General features: G+C 32.8%; 3 protein-coding genes across 3 annotated transcripts; all 3 read right to left on the bottom strand.

Moving 5' to 3' along the window:
* Nucleotides 1–216: 216 nt before the first annotated feature.
* Nucleotides 217–2463, bottom strand: LOC103838748 (60S ribosomal protein L3-1). Its single transcript, XM_009115202.3, has 5 exons — nt 2333–2463; nt 2122–2216; nt 1524–1634; nt 725–1439; nt 217–649 (listed from the first exon to the last, which is right to left on the bottom strand). Exons 1-5 carry the CDS (start codon nt 2440–2442, stop codon nt 385–387), a joined length of 1296 nt encoding a protein of 431 aa, XP_009113450.2. The 5' UTR covers nt 2443–2463; the 3' UTR covers nt 217–384.
* A 340-nt stretch (nt 2464–2803) lies between these two features.
* LOC103838747 (UDP-rhamnose/UDP-galactose transporter 3) lies at nt 2804–4802 on the bottom strand. The gene is made up of 4 exons (XM_009115200.3): nt 4196–4802; nt 3727–4112; nt 3495–3656; nt 2804–3419 (listed from the first exon to the last, which is right to left on the bottom strand). Exons 1-4 carry the CDS (start codon nt 4335–4337, stop codon nt 3051–3053), a joined length of 1059 nt encoding a protein of 352 aa, XP_009113448.1. The 5' UTR covers nt 4338–4802; the 3' UTR covers nt 2804–3050.
* Nucleotides 4803–11863: 7061 nt separating this feature from the next.
* LOC103838746 (auxin-responsive protein SAUR71) lies at nt 11864–16923 on the bottom strand. Its single transcript, XM_033280759.1, has one exon. The coding sequence runs from the start codon at nt 13029–13031 to the stop codon at nt 12726–12728; it is 306 nt and encodes a 101-aa protein (XP_033136650.1). The 5' UTR covers nt 13032–16923; the 3' UTR covers nt 11864–12725.
* Nucleotides 16924–17114: the final 191 nt, after the last annotated feature.

Raw genomic sequence — 17114 nt, 5'->3', positions numbered from 1 at the left:
GCATCTCTCGGTCTCTTGTGTGAACGAATAAAAGACCTTTGGCTAATAATATAGTACAACGAAAGAAAATTATGGAGACAAAAAAATACGTCCAACGCCTACCAAGAGCAGACAAAAAAAATACGTTCAGTATTTCTTAATTCTATGATATAGATTGGTTCATTCATATGATCCTCAATTTGCAGAATCAAACTTATCCAAACTCACTATCAAAACTATAAAATGAGAATTAAAAAAAAAATAGGGGAAGAAACATCATTTTTCAAACTCTCAAAATAACTAAAACACAAAATTGCAACGAATTGTTCAAAAGAGTACTTTTCAAGACTTTTCTGAAGAAAGAGCGAATACAAACTGGAAAGAGAAAAAAGAAAGACAAATTGTTTAAGCCTTGGCAGAGGCACGACCGTAAAACTTGTTCTTCTCCTGGGTAGTCTGGAACTTGCCATGTCCCATCTTAGAGGAAGTGTCGATAAACTTGAGGTTGATCTGCTCCATGGCAAGACGGGAAGTCTGAGTGAGCAACGACTGTCTAAGAGTCACAACCCTCTTCTTTGGACCCATGCAGCATCCCTTAATCATCAAGTAGTCATCCTTCACCACACCATAGTGAGCAAATCCACCCATTGGAGTCACATCCTTCTCAGTCCTATCAACACAACAACAACGTCATCAGTTTCATAAACCCTAAACAGGAGATAAGAGAGAGAGAAACTATACAGACCTGTCGTATTCAGTCATGGCAGTGTGCGTCTCCTGACCAACCTTGCCCAACCTGTAAATCTTCTTGTTAAGCTCGGTACGGTGATGGTAACCGTTCTGACCGGCTCTGGCAACAGTGTAGGACACTCTAGCCGGATGCCACGCACCGATACAAGCAACCTTACGCAGACCCCTGTGAGTCTTACGCGGAAGCCTAGTCACACCCCAACGAGTAACAACACCTTCGTACCCCTTACCCTTGGTCACACCGATCACATCAATCATCTCATCCTTCTGGAAAACAGCGTCGATGGGAATCTGCTTCTCGAAGAAGCTGTAGGCGAAGTCGACCTTCTGGGCGATGGTTCCACCGTTGATCTGGATCTCCATCATGTGAGCCTTCTTCTGCTTCAACCCCTTCATCTTCCTGATCTGAGTGTGGGCCAAGACACGGATGACGGTTCCGTACTTCTTCATCTTCTCGAGCTGGGACTGGATGCTCTTCTTGCCTTCCTCAGTCTCGTACTGCTTGGCGTACCCGGTGAAGGCCTTCTTCTTGGACTTGGCCCAGTTCTTGTAGAACCTTCTCCTCACCTCCTCGCTCAAGTGCTGTGCCCAGACGGTGTTCAAGGATCTTAGGCCACGGGGAGTCTTGACGTAGGCAACGACACCGACGACCACCATAGCGGGGGTCTCGATGATGGTAACAGCCTCACAGGTCTCCTTCTTGTGAAGCTCTACACAAGCAAAGATGATCATTAGATTATCTATATTGAAAATGGAAATGAAGAATAACATTTAAATGAATGAGAGGCACTTACTGGATCCGGGCTTCTCGACATCTCTAACAATGTGGGTCATACCAGCCTTGTATCCCATGAAGGCTGTGAACTTGCAAGGCTTGGTTTGGTCATCCTTTGGGAAGGCCTTCACTGTTGATTCAAATACATCATTCGTTTATAATTAAAAGAAGAGAGAAAACTCCAAAGTAACTCTAGAAAACAGAGCAAATCTTGCTCTCACAAGATATTCAAGCAATCATTCTTATAACACAGACTCGGACATCATGCAAATGTGAACTAGATAACCAGATTAAACTTTCAATTTTCTAGATTACCATATTCAATGATATTGTGTCTAAACTAGAGAAAATAAAATCGTAACTCAAAAACGCATCTTAAGTTCGATATTATAGATACCCAAGTATGCATTTCATTTTCAAATAATGCTGAATCTAAATTTGAAGACACTCAGACGCAACTCAAGAAAACTAAGCACGTGTTCCATCAAAATAACCAAAGTATACATTTTAATTACACCATCGAAGTTGTAAATAAAACACAAGCGCAAAACTACAAAACAAATGATATGTTTCGTCTGAAAGAAACCAACGTAAGCATTTGAATAAAAATGAAATACCTTTTCCTCTGTGACGGTTAGCTCTCTTCCTAGGAAGGAAACCAAGTGACCCGTGCCTTGGGTGCTCAAACTTCCTGTGAGACATTTTCTTCCTCCTACCATTAAATTCGAAATCAAACTCAGAAAGAACAAACTGTAGATTCTACCGGAATACAAATCGTAACTGACGTAAAAGAGGAGAGAACGTGAAAGAAGAAGAAGAGGGAAGAACCTGAAGATGCGATAAGTCCTGCGGCTGAAGCTCACTGCTAGAGAAGTGGAATAGAGAAGCCCTAATATCCTTTTATATGTCTGATGTAAAACCCTAAATGTTTTGGACATTTTAAAATATGAAACCAGTTTTTCTTATTGGGCCTCAAAAGCCCATCTCCTGTAAATCATTGTTCTTCTGTATATCAACCATCTTCTTCGTGTTTGAGGAGAATTATGGAGGTTAGATGAGAATTTATTGGTATGATAAAAGATCACACGAATTGCAATTTTATTGGTGAAGTCATGAAATGATGAATTAAATGCTTTTGTGATTGCACTTAAGTATACTGTAATCCATCCAGCTAAACACCAAAACTTGAAAGACCAATTCACATTGAGTTACAAATACTTTCTAGAAGGCAAGACTAAATATATGAGAGGACGGAAGAGTAGAATAAATTCTTTGAGTGTTCTGTAAGACAATAACATGTGACGACTGAAGTTAATTTCCATGGAATTGGGTAAATATATAAATAACACAAAACATGTTTTTTTATAAGAAAGAGCCATTGGTTCGAAGCGTAGAACTAATCTCCTATGATCCTTTATGGGAGGATTTGATCTTTGCTTTTATTCGACCACCACCCTTTGGTTTTAAATAACACAAAACAATACAACTTTAACATTAACACAGAAGAAAGTGTACCAGAAAACTATGTTTTACTATCCATCTCTTACTACGCTTTTGTGTAACCGCCAAGTTCGACATCTTTGGACTGTGTAGTTTCTACACCTTCCTTCAAAAGTTGAAACTCTTCTTCAGTCAAGCTGTGTTTCACACTGTTCAAAGCCTTTGCCGCAAGATTAGACCGTTTCTCCAGCTCCATGGCCCAGCTATAGATCACCATCCCAACAATCGCAACGAACATGCCGGACACGTTTTTGAAAGTCATTGCAGAATCAAACAGGAGCCACCCCAGTGTCAAGATACACACAGTCTTCATGTGACCTATAACCTGGAACGATACCGCTGAAAATCGCCCGATGCAAAGGTACTGGCTTATGTTGCAGAACACAGCTAAGGCACATGAGAGAAGGATGAATACCTTGCAAATGGTTGAGAATAAATTAGACAAATGAATAGCAATAAATAAAACGAACCAGAGATAGAAGAAGCTTACAAAGCAGCCAGAAGACATATTGTAGTTCAAGATGAACTTTCCACTGAGGAGATAATCAACAAAAGGACCAGCAACAAGCAGCGAAAGAGCTTGAATCGGCGCTGTTTTACTCAACAGCTCGAAAGATCCAATCGAATATTTCTTCTGCAAGGAACCTATTAACTGGCACAAGCACACAATAGATCAGATTCCGGATCTTAAAAGACCAATTCAAGAAGATGATGACACTTACAATCTGCTGCAAAGACGAGGAGAAAATGGCGACGCACGCGCATATAAAGCCTTTGGCGTTAACTTTGACATCAGTGACAGTGCAAATCCCAACACCAACAACAACAACCACAACGGCCACTTTCACTTCTCTGGAGTAGCGTTTGCTGTGGAGGATCCACTCCATGACGCAGACGACAGGGATCATGCTCAGCTTCGAGATCTGGTAAAAGCCGACGGAGTTGAGCATGAGGCTGAAGTTCATGGCGGCTATGGAGACGTTAGCGACGACGGAGAACCAAATGAGCTCCCAGAGAGGGACGTGTTTGGATGCGGAGAGCCCCGTCGCGTTTGAGACGAAACCGACCAATGCGGTTAGAGCGAAGTGGAATCCGGTGAGAGTGGTTGCTGAGTGAGAGGAGTAATCAATATCAGATCTCAAATCAATGATAATAAGAGAGAGAGAGAGGGAGAGGGAGAGGGAGACGAACCGAAGCTGAAGGAGAAACCAGAGGAAGACATGAGCTGCTTATTGGCCATGATGATCCCAACGGAGCTGATCACATTCATTGCCCAAGCTCCCATGTCGGAGACCGATGAAGACTTTCGCTGCTGCTCGTTCTCCGCCGCCATCTCTTTAGTCAAACCTGATTCAGATCCAGATGACTCCGTCGGTGGAATGAAATCAAATGCAGGTTTTAGATCCTCCGAGACGAGAGAGAGATGGTTAAAGCGGTTTTGATTCACGCTTTATAGGACACTCAACTTCTTTCTCTCCCTCTTTCTACGATTCTTCACGTTCCATAAACATCTTACTTCCCTACAAAAATAAACTCTTTAAAGTAGATTTAATTAATAGCTACGTCTTTACGGGAATCAACAGTACAATATGTAACAGGGGTAAAATCATTTTATGAAGAGAAATATATGTAATTATTTCACAAATGATGTTTTAGCTAATTTTCGGTTATTCATTTTTTTTCTTTTTGCATAGAACATAACTATTCTATCAAAATAGATGGTCTGCATAACTAAAATAAAATAAAACAACCAACAATAAATAGATTACTATGAAACAATCTACTAGTTCTGTTGAAAATGACACAATAGAAATGAACGAAAAAATGACACAAACAGTAGTGCTTGTTGACCGGCAACTTATTAGGCAGGCGCTCACAAGCTAAGGAACCACTTTTTTTTTTTTGCTACCGTTAATTTGGCATTACGCAAAGTCAAAGTCAAACATTTTGTTTAAGCAGCCAATAAGTCATTACTCTTGATTTTTCTTCTCTCTCAAAGAGGGGAGAACAGGTGACGATCACACAAATATTTTTTTTTTGATCGAGTTAAAATATCCTTACTTAAGCAACTTGAGATTACATAGTTAAAACATAGGGATAATTTGCTCAAAAACAAAGGAAAAGAGTGGAATTAGTGAACTAACCAAAACAGTGAAACATCCAAAAAGGTTAGTGAAGTGGGGCAATGTAATTGTCTGAGACTAGCCTTCTGTTATAGTCAGTTTTCTGTTTCAGAGTGTGTGGTAAGTACAATTAGTATCTTTAGAAATTTGTCTACGTACAATAAAGATTTGGCAAAGATTTTGGATTAGATTTGAAAATATTTTTCTTTGAAAAAGAATGGATTGTGTTTTCCTGAAAGCGAAACCTTTTCCACTCAGTATCTGACACATTCGGTGCCCCAGCAAAAAAAGAATCCAACTATAGGATTTGCATCTGTAACATACAAGCTCACAAGATCAGAGTCGCCACCACCACAGCAGTACCAACAAAGCTCAGCTGGCGGCTTGAACATGAACATGGAAGTGAGCAGGTGAAGAAGAGAAGAGGTAGACCGAGGAAATATGGAATGGAAACTGTGAAGCCTCACTGATTTTTGTACATGGACCTCCTTCTTTCACCGTTAGCCAACCTAGTGGAGAGTATGGAGATGGTGGTGGCTCCGGCGGAGGGGGGTAACCTCGCCTACTGTTAAGAAGATGAGAGGACGAACTACTTGTTATAGCCTTGGGCCAAACATTGGAAACAACCCAACTGATGGAGCAAAAAGAAGTCTTCTGAAGGGAGTGGGACCGATGGTGCGTGTGTAGATTTCGAAATCCAAAAATTGACTTAGCTTTTCTATGGTGATATGTATATAGTTAAGTTCACAAGAATGTCTTTTGTGTGTAGTTTTCGGTTACAGATAACTTTAGCCTGGTTAAGTTTATTTTTGGGTTGATAAGCTTTATTTTCTTGTGACCGATGAGGGATCACTTTTACAAAACCGGTTATAAGAAATTTTAGCATTGTTTGCTTTTTTTTTGGCTTGTTAAACTTTCTTGTAACCAATGATGTAATATATTATCATGCAATGAAATTGTTTTATTGTCAAGTGGTTGCTTATACCATTTAACTTTTGTAAGATAAGCATTCCCAAACTTTAAAAGCATGATGAAACTCAAATTTTAGCCATCTATCAGCCTTAGAAAATATGGAAACTTGTTGTAGCAATGAAACTTTCTTGTAATAGATGAGAGATGATTTTTACAAAGCCGTTTATAAAAAAGTTTAGCATGGTTTGCTTTACCTTTTGGCTTGTTAAACTTTCTTGTAACCAATGATGTAATCTATTACCATGTAATGAAATTGTTTTACTGTACAAATTGTTGCATATATCATATATATAGCTGGCTATGCTAAATATACGGCAAAGTTAACTCATGATTTTAAATTGATATCATAAGAAGTCAAATCATAGCTATGACATATTAAATGAACATACTAATAATGTTTATGTATATGTACTCAGTCTAAATGCCAATTTGTTGGACAGCTAATCTAATATATATCTGGTTAGACAATAAATTACATGGGATGAAAGCTGAATTGTTGGTAATGTCAAGTTGTTAGACAATTAATAAAATATTTACACGGTCAACAAATAAGTTATGTGGGATAAAACTTGTTTGAATTTTGTATATCACATTTTTTGATACCATATGAATCATAATATAAATATAAAAGATGTTAATAATAATTGTAGCAGCTAACTAATATTAAAGTCGGTTAAGTATGCCATTCTTTTGCTAAATTATGTGAACATCTAATAAATTATGTTACCAGCTGTTATTTAAGTAACCAATAATTAAAGTTTCATTCTTACCATAGTAGCACAGTAGCAACCAAAATTGCCGTCTTCGTATTACATAATTCAAGTTAATATGAGAAAATATGTTTATATATATGTATAATCTTTAGCCGCCTAATAAAAGATTCATTTTTACCCCAGTAGCACAATGTTAATTATCCCGTCTAATAAATTATGAAAACGTCTATTATTCGTTTGTTACGATGCACCAAAAATTATTTTAACCGTCTAATACAAATTACAATATAACTGACATTGACGTATCCCCAAAGAACCTTCTCGATGAATCATCTTTTTCTCATACAATCAAGCACAAATCTTCTCATACCAAACGACGAGCCATGTTGTCACCATCTCTCTCATTTGAAACCTTAAATATCCATTGACCATGTGTCCAAAGCTTAGTTCTTTATCAATTTATGTGATACATCACATAACTCATTCGAGTTATCATTTCCATCGTATATTGGATTTGACGACTAAATCAATTATTTATCCATCTAATATTTTGTCAAACTAGTTAACTTTCTTGATTCAAATCCAAAGAAACAATCACATAATGTATTTCATTCTAACCATAGTGCTAAAGTGAAATTTTCAAATGGACTGGGAAAACTTGAACTATTTACGATCACGTTTATCCATAATATGTTTACAAAATGTTGTTAGCCGGCTAAAAACATTAAATACACTGGCTAATAAATCATGTAACTGTCTATTGTTTTGGTTTGTGACAATACCAAAATATTATTGTTGCCGTCTAACATAAATTACATTATAGTTTTGCTATTTATAACCCATGTAAGTGAAATGATATCCTTATTTTTAGCATCATATGGGTTTCAGCTGGTGATCTGAGGTTTGGCAATTTCCTTAAGATTGAACATCGACTATCTTTGGGACGAAGCTTCTGAAATAAGTACCAGAAGCATCATCCTTGCTTTTAGCATGTTCTCCATCTCTTTCTCCAAACTGATTAACTTCCCCTTTTCTCCAAGCACTTACAGCTCCAGTTTTCAACTATAAAACTATAAATATAAACAGAGGCAACTGAGAAATAAGTAAATATGATTTTTTAAAATTAATCATGTAGCTAAACTTCAACAAGAGCACACAAAATGAGAGGGAGACGAGGTAATAGGCTGTAAACCTGGTAAGGAAGATGAAACGCGAGGAAAGCGTGAAACCTATAATTAGAAAGAAGAGGGAAGTGGGGGAGAGAGACCTCCATGGCCTTAAACGAAGATAGTATTCCTAGATTGAAGAGATTGTGGCGTCCGGATGTGTAAGCAATTGAGAGAAATAATTATTTGAATTCCAAAAAGTTTGATAATAGGAATAAGAGAGAATTCACTTTGATCTGACGTTACAAAAAGATATGAATGCAGGAAGTAAGATCTTATCCAAAACTTTTTACAAGATTTTTCCTATCAAAACCGTAGAGTTCATTTTGGGGGAGTAGGGGCAGCAGAGTCACAATGAATTATGTACAGTGATAACACAGTGGTCTATTGGTATGTAGTTAATTATGGAAAAGTACCTGATAGGAGTCCTAATTTCTCTAAAACATATTATACTAAAATCATGTTCGTATTTGTATTCAGAATCTGTATCTGAATGCAAATATTCCGATGTTGTTCTTTAGAGATTATTGTATTAATACATCTAGATGCAACATTTATAATATCTAGAACATCTCAAAACTTAAAACACTTTAATACGAATATAAAAATTAATAAATTATTATATAATATACTTAAATTGAAAATTGTGTGTTTTTCCGTCAAAACTATAAAATCACATTTTCCCGTCAAAACTACAAAATCATGTCTTCCACCAAAATTGTAAAATTGCATTTTTCCACCAAAACTATCAAATCGAGTTTTCCTACCAAAACCGAAAATTATATTTTCTCGCCAGAACCGTTAAAATGAGTTTTTCCACCAAAATCAAGTGTAATCTTCCGCCACCCTAAAACCGTGTTTTTCACCAAAACCATAAAATGAGTATATCTGCAAAAACGCAAAATCAAATTTTGCTCCTTTAATATAAAAATTCTCAAAGTTGAGTTTTTCTGTCAAAACCCTAAGATCAAATTTCCAACAAAATTCTCAAAGTTGAGTTTTTCTGTCAAAACCCTAAAATCGCATTTCTCACAAAAAAAATTTTAAAAAATGATTTTTCCGCCAAAATCGTGAAATCGCGTTTTCCTGCAAAAATGCAAAATTATGTTTTCTGCAAAACTGTAGGTCGTAGTTTCCACTAGGACCGTAAAATCACATTTTCACTGAAAGCAAAAAAAATTGATTTTCTGCTGAAACCGCAAAATTGAATTTTTCTAACAAAATCGCAAAATCGCATTTCTCACCAAAACTAAAAAATCGAGTTTTCCCTTCGAAACAAGAAAATTTGTTTTTCACCGAAAGCACAAAATCAAGTTTTCTCACCAAAACTCCAAATCACGTTTTTTCATCAAGACTAGAATATTGTGTATTTTTTTACTAAAACCTCAAATTGGGTGTTATCTGTTGAAACCACAAAATTAAGTTTCCTGCGACAACTGCAAAATTGTGTTTTCCTGCAAAAAAAATGCAAAACTAAATTTAGATATATTTATTTAAATATTAAAATTTTCATTATTAAAATATTAAAAATTTTATTATTAAAATAAAAACCATGTCCTATTAGTATTTTAAAGTATTAATATTCAAATGCTATTATAAAAACAAAAATGAACAATTTAGCATTTGGATGTTGCATTTGTATGTAAATACTAACTATACAAATGAATAACGTTCAGAGGCAATATCCAGATGTTATATTCAGATTCTACATTTAGATGTTGTATCAAATACGAAAACAAACATGGCCTAAATAAGATTTTATATTTCAAAGAAGATAGTATGGACTCTTATTTAGGTATGACAGAAAATTTTGCGATTATAAAGAATAAGATTTACACTTTATTAGAGTAGTGGTAAATTTTAAGAATAGACTAAAATTTGACCTACGCTTTTGAAGCGTGAGATTATCTTATATATTAAAACAGAAGTCATGACTTCTTTTCATGTGTGATTTTTCTTATTTTGGACCATTCCTAGAAAATATCATATTTTACATAAGTTCATTATTATATCTTTTAATATCTTTATCTTTTTATTTGAAATACAAATGAATATATTTAAAATGTTCTAACAAAATCTTTTTAAAATCTTCTTAGAATCTTTTTAAATTTACTTTCAAAAATTAGTTAGTTTTAATTTAAATTATCATAAAATATATTAGAAATTAAAATTGAATATAGTTTTGGTTTATAAACGAAATTTAAATAAAATGAAATTAATTAATTTCACAAATACATTTACTAATAATTTTTAAGGATTCTGTTAGAAATAAATATTTATTTTAATTTTATTTTTTTCAAATTTGTTTTCTAATAAAATAAAAATCATGATTTTTTGATGAGTGATATTTTTATTTGGACCATCATTTAAATTTTATATTAAATGTATATCACTAATGCTAATATACATAATATTTTTAACTACTTTAATCATAATATCTTTTATATCTTTTAATTTTTTTAAAAAAATCTAACAAATCTCTTGAAAAAGATTATAATAAGATCTTAATTGTCATAAATTGAATATAAATATTTTCAACTAATTTTGTAATTAGTAATGAAATGTTACTAAAAGAATAAAATTATATCCTATTTTATCAATTTTATAATAATATCTATCATTTTAAAATAAAAATGTTATACTAATCAAAATATGATAAAATTATTTTAAATTGATAAGTTAACATATTTTATTTTCATAAATATAAAATATTTATGCTAAAAATATAATATGTTTGTAGAACGGGTTAATATTAGTAAACTATATAATACATGTATAAAAATTTAACTTATCTTAAACTTTTTTAATATACAGTAATTTATTATATAAATTAATAAACATTAAAAAATTACTAAAAAAATCTAGCGATTTGAATTATGGATTATGATTATAATAAATTAAATACAAAATTGTTTTCATATATGTTGTTTCATGCATTAAAAATTTTAGTTTAGTAATCAAACGCAAATTCAATAAGACAAATATATAATAAGCAACATATATATGTGATGATTTTAATTTACAGCATGAAAACTATAAAATTATTATATTTGGCATAATTATACAAACATTTAAATATGTGAGTAACATTAAAAATATATAATAATTATGTAAAACAAATATCTATATATATAAATGTAAAAATATATACCTGCACGGTTGTGCGGGTGGAAATCTAGTTTTTAGTAAAAGTATTATTTGAAAGTTATAACTTTTATATATAGTTTATGTATTATTTTAACCCCATCTTGCATTTTTATTCCATCATGCATAGAAAAAAAATGGACTCATCCGAATCCGGCCCGATAATACCAATCTCCTTCTCCTTTGTTGAACATTTGCGGACTGAAAATATTTTTAGATAAATCGAAGAAGAACACATAGCAGATCAAAGCAATCATAGATAATATGGTGGCAAAATGAAAATTAATAATATAAATAGGAAATTTTGAGTGAGTTCAAAAAAAAAATAGGAAATTTTGAGAGAGGGAAACTACCTTGAAAAGCTACAAAAAGTCGAGAAACAAGAAAGGATGACTCCTATTTATAGGTTCCGAATGATAATTGCGGTTTGAGCGGTGCGGGACAAACTGTTTAACTGCGGTACGGTTTTAACAGTTATAAAAATGTATATATATATGGTGCGGTGCTGTTTCGAAGCCATAGTAGTAACAATTACAACGTTCCGCATTCCAAAGAGGAAACAATTCCACTGCCCAGAAAACTAAAGAGCCATTTAATGGTGAACCAGAAAAATGGTTCGGTGCTAAACTAATTTCTCGGTAAATCGAGACTGATCCTGGGAATGATGAGATGATGACCCAACAAATTTTGGAGGATTTTTCGGGCCGAGATCATTTACTCTACAGATCCGGGTTTTTTTTGTAATTCTTCGAGAGCGACTTTATTTGTTACAATGAACAAAGAGTACTTATTGTTGGAGATGGATTGTGTCTCTCGATAAGCCCCAACATGTAAATGAACTCGGCCCACATAAGGAAAGAGACGGTTAAAGATAGCTAAAATCAGTTTAGGAAAAAAAATAGAAGAAAAACTTGATGAATTTGATTATAAATAAAGAAGAACTCACAAAGAGAAGAAACATTCACAAACGCACCAAGATTGGCACAAGAACTAGGGTCTGTAGAGATTTACTTTGTTGTTGTTTAATTGATTTTAAGCGGTTTTTTATCTTTTCTTATTATCGATCATTGATCTTCCAATAGACGCCTTTCAAATAAATAACCATCAAATTTATGCTTTCATCTCGAACATGTCAGATTCAGATTCGACAGGGTCGTTGGACCTACGCCTCCCCTTGTAAACGGGGAAGACAATCGGACATGATTATTAAGGACATTGATACATCCATTTTGATTACATTGATAAGCTACAGTCTAATTCTTTTGTTCCATGCATATTAAGTACGAGATCTTGCTTCCACAAGAAGTTGATAGTGCGAAATTTCGTTTTACTTAAACCAATGGATAAGTCGATTCATATATCTCTTCAGCGCAAGAAAAAGTAAAAGTCTCACCAAAAGAATTGACTTGAATTGTAAAAAGAATAATAAGAGGAAGCCACTAACAAAAATGTCGATTGGCTTCCGACTCCAATCATAAATAAATACTCAAGAACAAAAAGAAAAATGAACTGAACTTCGTCCATGTTTTGTCGAAGTAAAAGAATGATGAAAAATGGTATAAAAGCTAAGTTAATTTTGTAGAATTATTGTTACTTTTAAACTTCAAAGGGATGGATTATGATGATGCGTGGTTTTTAGTAGACTGATCAAATTGATGAAGACATCAATGTCACAAGCAATCCTCAAAGCCCCTTCGTATAAGTGTCCGTATTCCTCTTCTGACAATCTCAGTAGATCCTCAAACATTGGATGGTTTAACAAGTTAGCCTCAACCTCTAGCTTGCACTGACTCTCTTTATCCTTACCTACATAAACCCGAACTTTTCCTTCTTCTGGTAATGCCGATGTTCTTGAAGACGCAAAGTTCTTGGATCCGCCACATAGTAGCTTCTTCACCATGCCTCTCATTCTCTTCTGATGAAAATGATATTAATTAAAATTCAGATTTTGGGTTTACCCTCTATAAGATGATGTTGATGTGTGTGTTGTGTTTCGTAAGATAATATAATGAATATATATATATATATATGTATTGACAAGTGTTGTTGGGTTTACGTAGTGAACAAGAATAGGAAGAAGGGGAGAATGGTCGAACGTTTCAACGGAGAAGCTGCGGAGAATGGAAACGTATGTCGCACCGGTTTAAATAGACTAAACCGAACCATTGGTTTTGTATTGGCATAACCCACTTCCACAATTTTAACCTCGAAGCAGTCGATGAAAATACAAATGATAAGTATTACGAATTCTTCACTCAGTTAAAGTTAAATCACGAAATTCCAAGAACAAAATATTAATGTCTGAACTCGTTCAATTGTTAATTTCGGTTCAGCGATTAGAAGCAGACTAATTGATTTCTGTTGATCCGACCGACTCGAGAATAAAAAGAAGAATCCAGCGGTTTGGCAGGTAGGAATGGAGGTGACTCGACGTGCTCCTTTTTAATCATATTATCATTTTTAATACAGTCTTCGGGAATGGGTTCATAGTTATTCTAGTATTGTTTTGCCAACTTGTTCGTACAAAATTTAAAATATATTGTAATCTCAACCCAACTGGATTTTTAATTTATTATATTGATTTATTATTATACTCCTTCGATTTCACAATACATGTTATTTTATTTTTGGAATTTTGTGATTTAACTTTACCAGAAATTGATTAATAATTTTTTTTCTAAAATAGTAACATTAAAATATAATTTAAAAATTACTCAACCAATTATAGAAATGACTGGAAAATCTAATTAGTTACACAACTTTCAGTAAAATAAAAAATAATATACAAATATCAAAACAACGTATATTTTAAAACAATGAACACTTTCTAAAACATCATTTATTATAAAAAAACGGAAGGAGTATTATTCTATGTATTGTATCTTAATGATTGCACTATGATATACCATGAATTCGTTTAGTTTGCAAGTGAATTCTATTGAATCATGTCTTATTGCATTGGAGAAACAAATTATTTGTATCTTCAGTTTGTTGAGAGAAAATTGTTATGTAATCTAAATAAATCTTATAAAAAGATTTGTTTTATTTTTATTTTGCCAACCACAAAGATTTCTTTCTTATATAAATTCTCACAACAACTCAGCAACTGTTAAGTTTTTATCAAAGGTATGCAACTTTAGAGTACTTTGTTACTTCATAAACTTTACAGTACTTTGTTACTTCATAATATATATGTTTCCTTTTTACACTATTTTCCAATGGTTAACTTTATTTTTTACTATAAAATAGAATAAACTTTATAATAGAGTTGTGATATACTCCGATAGCATTCTATTTTAGAATGAAAAATAGAATAATAAAAAACAACAAAATAACTTAAATCCATTTTTTACTTTATAAATAGAATAAAAAATAGAGTACTATTAGAGTTTTTTTAGTCTAAATTCTATTTTAGAGTAAAAAATAGACTGAGGTTGGAGATACACTTTAGGATGCAAATATAAGTATTATACAATTTCCCCTTTTCAAAAAAAAAGCATTATACAATTCCATCCATTTAGGCGACTGAATTAATCACATAACTTTAATATTTTCCAGCATCACAAGTATGGGTCTTAAGTTAACAACGGGCGCTTCTCCCCTTCTTGTGTCGTTAAAATAATGAAATTGAATGGCAATGTTTGAAGATATATTTGATTTAGTGTGTCATGAACTGATGAATGGAGAAACGATTTGCCGGATCATATTTCAAAAGAATGCGAAAAATAAATCAATATATGAAAAAATAAAATTAATAAAAAAAAGGTACGGTAACAAGAAAAAAACAGGATAATTCTCGACAGAATTCCAAACGAAAAACAACAATGGAAGTGTTTATAGAATATTTTTAAGAAGGTAACAGTAAAATGAAACAAGCTGGATGGATCAGATGCATCTCCCCTTTTCGTGTCTATAGAATCACGAAAAGTAATGGAAGTGTTTGAGATGCTTGATACGTACGTCAACGTGGAGCCGCGTCCTACGCGGACAATTCTTTTATTGGATGAATCAATTAAGTGTCAGAGCCAATCACCGCTTCCATGTGGCTTCTACAAAATGTTTCTGCTAGTTTACAATTTTAAAAGTGTTCAATTCTTCTGCTCTGCTTCACATGTATGGATTTAAATCTAATGCAATGTTTTTAAATCCAGACCTAACCAGTGACCAGACCGGATTAAAACCGCTTCCATGTGGCATCTACAAAATATTTCTGCTAGTTTACAATTTTAAAAGTGTTCAATTCTTCTGCTCTGTTTCACATGTATGGATTTAAATCTAATGCAATGTTTTTAAAATCCAGACCTAACCAGTGACCAGACCGGATTAAAACAGTAAATTGGATTTATTTGTAACTTACTATCAAATTTTTTTTTCTTAATTATTTATCTTTTAGATCATTATTTTGACATCCATTCAAATCATTATACTATTATAAATATTTATTTTTAATTGTTATATTCAACTTTTTGAATTTTCATAACTTGCAGTGACAATTAAAATATTTTATTTCAAATAAAAAGATTAATTTTATAGTTAATTTTCATTTGGTTTGTACTTATATTTTTTCCTTAAATTATTTTTTGAAATATTAAATAACTAAACTTGATTATGTTTGTAATATTTGTCGAATAAAACAAACAAAACATTAAGATTTAATTCTATTTTTATTTTATGATTGAACTCAATTAAATTGATGAACCTGACTCTGAACATGTCAAACCATATTGAACCATGATCTAAAAAACCTGGTTCACTTACCGGTCCGTTTTAAAAACATTGATATAATGTGTAGTCGAGTGGTTTACTGTTGGAAGTTATAAGTCAAAGATATGCTTTATTAATTAGAATTTTAAAATTATAATTAACTACCAAACAAATATTTTGCATATAAATACAAAAATAAAAATATTCAATAAATTTTTTAAAATGAAATTATAAAAATACTAAAATATATCTATTATATTTTAATTAATATTATAAAATTTTAAAATAAAAATATTTTCTATAGTGTTAAAAATTTAAAACTATAACTTTGAAAATATAATTTACATATTTATTATAATATTATGATTTTTGATATTTTTATAATTATATAAAATATAAATATTGTTAATTTATTATTTAACCGCTGCTGTATTTGGTAGTTAACCAGTCATAAGTATCCGGCAAACACACCAATTTCTAACCGCAGAACCAGTCGTACAAATCTTTTAAAACCACTAGAAACCGCAACCTCCAGCATCCGTAAACGCCCGCAGCCGCAACCGCAACCGCTGTGTTTGAACCAGTCAGACCCTAAACCACGAACGTAACAAGGTTTATTAAATCTGAAAGGTCAATAACAGCCTAAAAGAGGCTAAGTTTGAGATCGACAAATTTCCAACATAACATGACTAAAAGTAGGCCGTAGTAAAGGTCCCCCAAATTTTGGTGGAAAACAGCTCGTATAAACCTCAACTCAAAAACGAACTAGGATTGGCTTGCTCTGTTCCAAAATCGTATGTTAGCAGCCTTCATAAGCCACAGCCCAGTCCAACCACACTCAATTCAAGTCAAGGAAATTTTGGTCGCAAGTAGGGAAACTTTAGCTTTAGAAGTTACCGCGCTCGAAACAATACGAGACTTAGGGGGCGACTGGTTTTTCCGCTATCATCCGCAAACGCAGCTTTTGCGGTTGGTAACGGTTGTTGGCGGTTTGCAACAATCACTCGAATCGCTCTAAACCGCTCCGAACCTCATAAATTCAAAAGCTGGCTCCAGCTAGCGTTTGCGATTGCGGACGGTTGCGGGAGAATAAGTTTTTTTTTTTTAAAATAATATATATACAAAAGTAAAAAAAATAATAAAAAATTTAAAATTGAAATTATAAATATACTAAAATATATCTATTATATTTTAACTAATATTCTAAAATTTTATAGTAAAAATAATTTCAATAATTTTTTAAAAAATTAAAATTATAACTTTCTAAATATAAAGTTTATATTTATTA

Source organism: Brassica rapa, chromosome A09 (genome assembly GCF_000309985.2).
Source record: "Brassica rapa cultivar Chiifu-401-42 chromosome A09, CAAS_Brap_v3.01, whole genome shotgun sequence".
Taxonomy (NCBI): Eukaryota; Viridiplantae; Streptophyta; class Magnoliopsida; order Brassicales; family Brassicaceae; genus Brassica; species Brassica rapa.
This window is presented reverse-complemented; position numbering and strand designations above follow the sequence as displayed.

Coding starts and splice junctions, on each gene's coding strand:
- LOC103838748 (XM_009115202.3), bottom strand. CDS start 2,442: ATGTCCAAAACATTTAGGGTTTTACATCAGACATATAAAAGGATATTA. Junction 2,217..2,332: donor AGGACTTATCGCATCTTCAG/GTTCTTCCCTCT, acceptor ATTTAATGGTAG/GAGGAAGAAAATGTCTCACA. Junction 1,635..2,121: donor TAACCGTCACAGAGGAAAAG/GTATTTCATTTT, acceptor TTGAATCAACAG/TGAAGGCCTTCCCAAAGGAT.
- LOC103838747 (XM_009115200.3), bottom strand. CDS start 4,337: ATGGCGGCGGAGAACGAGCAGCAGCGAAAGTCTTCATCGGTCTCCGAC. Junction 4,113..4,195: donor TGGTTTCTCCTTCAGCTTCG/GTTCGTCTCCCT, acceptor CCTCTCACTCAG/CAACCACTCTCACCGGATTC. Junction 3,657..3,726: donor CCTCGTCTTTGCAGCAGATT/GTAAGTGTCATC, acceptor TGCTTGTGCCAG/TTAATAGGTTCCTTGCAGAA.
- LOC103838746 (XM_033280759.1), bottom strand. CDS start 13,031: ATGAGAGGCATGGTGAAGAAGCTACTATGTGGCGGATCCAAGAACTTT.